At 47.2% G+C, this 4,396-nt stretch overlaps 1 protein-coding gene across 1 annotated transcript; it reads left to right on the top strand.

The window, feature by feature from the left end:
• The first annotated feature begins 395 nt into the window (after positions 1-395).
• On the top strand, positions 396-3,608 carry LOC134911036 (putative nuclease HARBI1). The gene is made up of 2 exons (XM_063919428.1): positions 396-993; positions 2,754-3,608. Exons 1-2 carry the CDS (start codon positions 535-537, stop codon positions 3,606-3,608), a joined length of 1,314 nt encoding a protein of 437 aa, XP_063775498.1. The 5' UTR covers positions 396-534.
• Positions 3,609-4,396: the final 788 nt, after the last annotated feature.

The raw sequence follows: 4,396 nt of genomic DNA, 5'->3' as shown, positions 1-4,396 counted from the left end.
GACAGGAAAAGCTGCCCTTATCAGAGAAAAACATCGGCCTTTAGCTCCAGCACTCTATCAGCCGGTTAGGAAGATGCTTGAAGAAATGAAGGCTACGGGTGTCATCCAGGAGAGTCACAGCCCTTGGGCCGCACCTATGGTATTAGTAAAAAAGAAGAATGGGCAATTGAGATTCTGCATCGATTATCGGAAATTAAAGGCCCATACTCACAGAGAGATTTCTGCAAGAGATGTGTTCTGAGCAATTTATCACGGGAGATGTCCCTTGAACATCCCGGTGTCTAGATCTCCCATACACACGTGAGATCTGTGTTGAGCAATCTGTGCTGAGCAATCTGTGCTAAACAAAAAAAAGACCTTTTTAAATAGTGGGTTGGTATTATAGGGGAGGGGAGGGTGTGTCTTTTTCTGTTGTGGTGTTGCAGTGGCCATTTTAAAATCAGTGCCTTCATTGCTCTGTGTATAGTTGGTTTGCCTTCTGCACTGTGCTTTGAGAGTTTGCTGTTTATTTAAAAGTGCTTCTTGCCTTTTATCATGGATGAGTACCAGCTGAAGATATTGTACTGCCAGGCTGTTGCAGTGAATGGTTTGGACAGAGAGAGAAGGATGAGGGAGAGGAGGGAGAGGAGACCTACTCGGTCTTGCTGGACCAAGCAATGGCTTTTGGAGAGGGACGCCATGTCTCATACACCGCTTCTACGTGAGCTTCGGGACAATAATCCTGAGGACTACAGGAATTACCTGCGTATGAATGATGATATGTTTCAGGAGCTGCTGCAACTGGTGACGCCTCTCATTGTGAAGCAGGACACAGTTATGCGCAGGGCCATTTCTGCTGAGGAACGGCTGGTCGCTCCCCTGCGCTATCTTGCTACTGGGAGACCACTACAGGACCTAAAGTTCTCCACCCTGATCTCCCCTCAGGCTTTGGGAGTGATCATTCCAGAGACCTGCAAGGCCTTATACAGCGTCCTCCGAAAGGACTATCTGAAGGTAAGAACATGTATAGTAGCAACAGTTTGGGGACACTGTGGGGGTCACTATGTGTGCTGAATTTAAATGCAGCATATTTTAATGTTAAACCATTTCTCTCTGTAGTTGTTGTAAAAACTACATGTCCCATCATACCTAGTCACAGTCAAATTGTTTCCAAAGTTTATAAAGGCATGCTGGAACTTGTAGTTTCACATCAACTGGAGAGACAGGGGGATACTCACGGAGATCCATGCTTAAAATCTAAGCAATCGCTATCGCTGCATGCAGGCTCAATCTAGCACTCGCTGGGTGAAATTAGCGGTCCCCCGTCGTCGTCCCTCGCTCAGCACACATCACGCTGTGCTGAGCGGCGGGAGAGATGTGTGCTGAGCGGTTCGCTCAGCACACATCTCTCCCACAACGGCCCGTATATATGGGCCTTTATGTTTAGATCTGCTGTAGGGCCAGTGCTAGGATACTGCCCACCTGCAAAGTATACATTTTCACCCTACTTTACTTTTCCAAGGGACAGTGTACACGTCTCGTTCCAAAAAAAGGGGTCCTTGCGTGCATGAAACGGGGTAATGAGACAAGGGACAAGGATGTAATCCTGCCTCTGTATAAATCACTGGTACATCTGTATCTAGAATATTGTGTTACATTTTGGGCACCATATTATAAAAAAGATATCGGGGAACGCGCTACTAAATTGATTTAAGGGTTAGAGACACTAGAGTATGAGGAAAGGATTACTAGGTTAAATATGTATTTCCCAGTGCCGTTTCTAGCGGCGGGCGAGCCGTGCAACCGCACGGGGCGGCCGCCGTGGCACTTTGTGACTACTCCTCTCCTCCCTCTCTCTCCCCCCGAGCGCTCCTGCTCGGGGGGCGGGGCTTCGCGGAATGACGCGTTTGCGTCGTGACGTCACGACGCAAATGCGTCATTAGGCGAAGCCCAGCCCCCCGAGCGCTCCTGAGAGAGAGGGAGGAGAGGAGATAACCATCGAAGGAGGAGGCGGCCGGCGCGAGGGACGTGAGTCGGCGGGACCCGAAGAGCGGCAAGATGTAAGTATTCTCTCTCTCTCCCCCTCTCCCTCCCCCTCTCCCTCCCCCTCCCCCCCCCCCCCCCCACTTGACACCTGCCTGCCGCGCTGTGTAATATGGGGACACTTGCCTGGTGTAATGTGTAAAAAGGGGACTTTTTTATTTTTATATTTTCCCCCTGTGGTGGGTGTGATATCAGACGAGGCCACGCCCACTTTAATTAGACCACACCCATTTTAATCAGGCCACACAGCCTTGTTGGGAGCGCGCGCGCATGCTTTTTTTCTGGCTATGTGGGGGGGGGGGCACGCAATTTTTTTTATAGCAATGGGGGGGGGGGGGCATTTTGAAATCTCGCACTGGGAGCCATATTGTCTAGAAACGGCCATGTGTATTACCTTGAAAAGAGCGGTGGACTCTGTAAATGCATTTAAAAACAGATTGGACAGTTTTCTAGCTTAAAAAAAAGTATCCAATGCTTTAGCATTTAATATATTGACATTATGTATATGGGGGTGATACGAAATATAGTTGACAATAGGTACGAAACCATTATTTTGGCTGGTGCACTGCTTAATACAGAATACGGGTTGAACCCGATGGGCTTTTTGCCTCTTTTCAACCTCATTAACTATGTTACTATAAGGAAGGGGCATGCCGTTTACACATAATAATGCCGGCTGTCACGTGTTTTAATTGCAATGTTTAATAATGATTTCTACTTTTGCTTTCTAGTTTCCCACTAAAGCAGAGGAGTGGAAAGTAATTGCCCGGGACTTTGAGGATTGCTGGAATTTCCCAAATTGCGGAGGTGCCATAGACGGCAAGCATGTCCGCATCTCTCCTCCTACAAAAAGTGGATCTCTATATTATAACTATAAAGGTTATTTTAGCATAGTCTTGATGGCTATAGTAAATGCTAACTATGAGTTCATATTTGTGGATGTGGGGAAAAATGGAAGAGCATCCGATGGCGGATCAATCAAAGATACTGTGTTTTATGAGAGGCTGCTTTGCAACCAATTAGACCTACCGAAAGCTGAGGACTGCATGCATGGCTTGAATTATGTGTTTGTGGCAGATGAAGCCTTTGCTCTGCACGAGCACATCATGAAACCCTACCCACAAAGGAACTTATCCAAGGAGAAACGCATTTTTAATTATCGGCTCTCAAGGGCCCGCCGCATAGTTGAAAACGCATTTGGGATCTTGAGTAGTAGGTTCAGAATTTTCCACTCTGCTATTGGCCTAAGGGTGGATAAAATAGACTGGGTTGTGTTGGCCTGCTGTGTTCTACACAATTATCTAAGGCGTAAGGCTGGCCCAAAATGCCCCCCATCTACTACTCCGGCTAACAACCCTGATGTGGACTCTGCCAGGCCTCCTGCTCAGGCCGACAACTCTGATGTGGACTCTGCCAGGTTGCCTGCTCAGGCCGACAACTCTGATGTGGACTCTGCTAGGTTGCCTGGACTTGAAAGGCCACAGTCCACACCTAATCCCACTTTAAAGGCTAGAAAGGTCAGGGACGACTACCTGACCTTTTTTAATGGAGTAGGTGCAGTGGATTGGCAAGACTCCTACATTTAACTGTTTTTATGTTTGATAGACATTACATATGCTTGATTGGTTTTATATTTTATTGTATTTTTTTTATTTATTTATTCCCAAAATAAAAATGTATCTTGTTTTAAACTTCTGTTGTCAGAGTATGTACCTGTGTGTGTTTTGCATGTATATTAAAAAACAACGTAGCCATGAGGAACTCTGGGGTCAGGTATACCCAGGACACTTCACGACTGCGTCGTTTTTTGTGGGGGATAAGTGAGGACTAATGGGATCCAACAGTGTGAACCAAGTCAGGCATACCTGTGTGTGCCATCACCCCTGTGTTCCGTCCCTGTCACTGTATCACCTCTGTGTCTGAGGGGGCGCAAATTTACAGTTTGCAGGAGGGCGCCGGACACCATAGCACTGGCCCTGGGAATCAGTATGATATCCCGGCAGCAGGCATCCCGACAGTCATAATCCCAACGTCGGGATGGCGGCCACCGGAATGCCGGCAGCGGCTCCAGCGCAAAGAAGCCCCTTGTGGCTCGCTTCGCTTGCCAAATTTTTAGTCTCCCTCTATGGGTGTCATGGACACCCACAGGGGGAGAATATGTCAGGATTGTGGCTATTGGGAACCCGACGCAGAGATCTTAACCGCATCCCTCTGTAATAAATGTCCCCTTTAACAGTACCTTGAAGGTAGGATTGTCCTCACTTATCTCCCCTTAAAAAAAATTTTTTTTAAGGGGGGATAAGTGAGGACAAATTTGGTCCAACAGCATTCCTATCATAACTCCCCCAAAAATTAAAAATATAATGATAAACCA

Source organism: Pseudophryne corroboree, chromosome 4 (assembly GCF_028390025.1).
Source record: "Pseudophryne corroboree isolate aPseCor3 chromosome 4, aPseCor3.hap2, whole genome shotgun sequence".
Taxonomy (NCBI): Eukaryota; Metazoa; Chordata; class Amphibia; order Anura; family Myobatrachidae; genus Pseudophryne; species Pseudophryne corroboree.
This window is presented reverse-complemented; position numbering and strand designations above follow the sequence as displayed.

Bases quoted from the DNA above. Each gene is read 5' to 3' on its own strand.
- LOC134911036 (XM_063919428.1), top strand. From the start codon at position 535: ATGGATGAGTACCAGCTGAAGATATTGTACTGCCAGGCTGTTGCAGTG. The intron at 994-2,753 runs GTAAGAACATGT...TTTGCTTTCTAG, and splicing joins TCCGAAAGGACTATCTGAAG to TTTCCCACTAAAGCAGAGGA.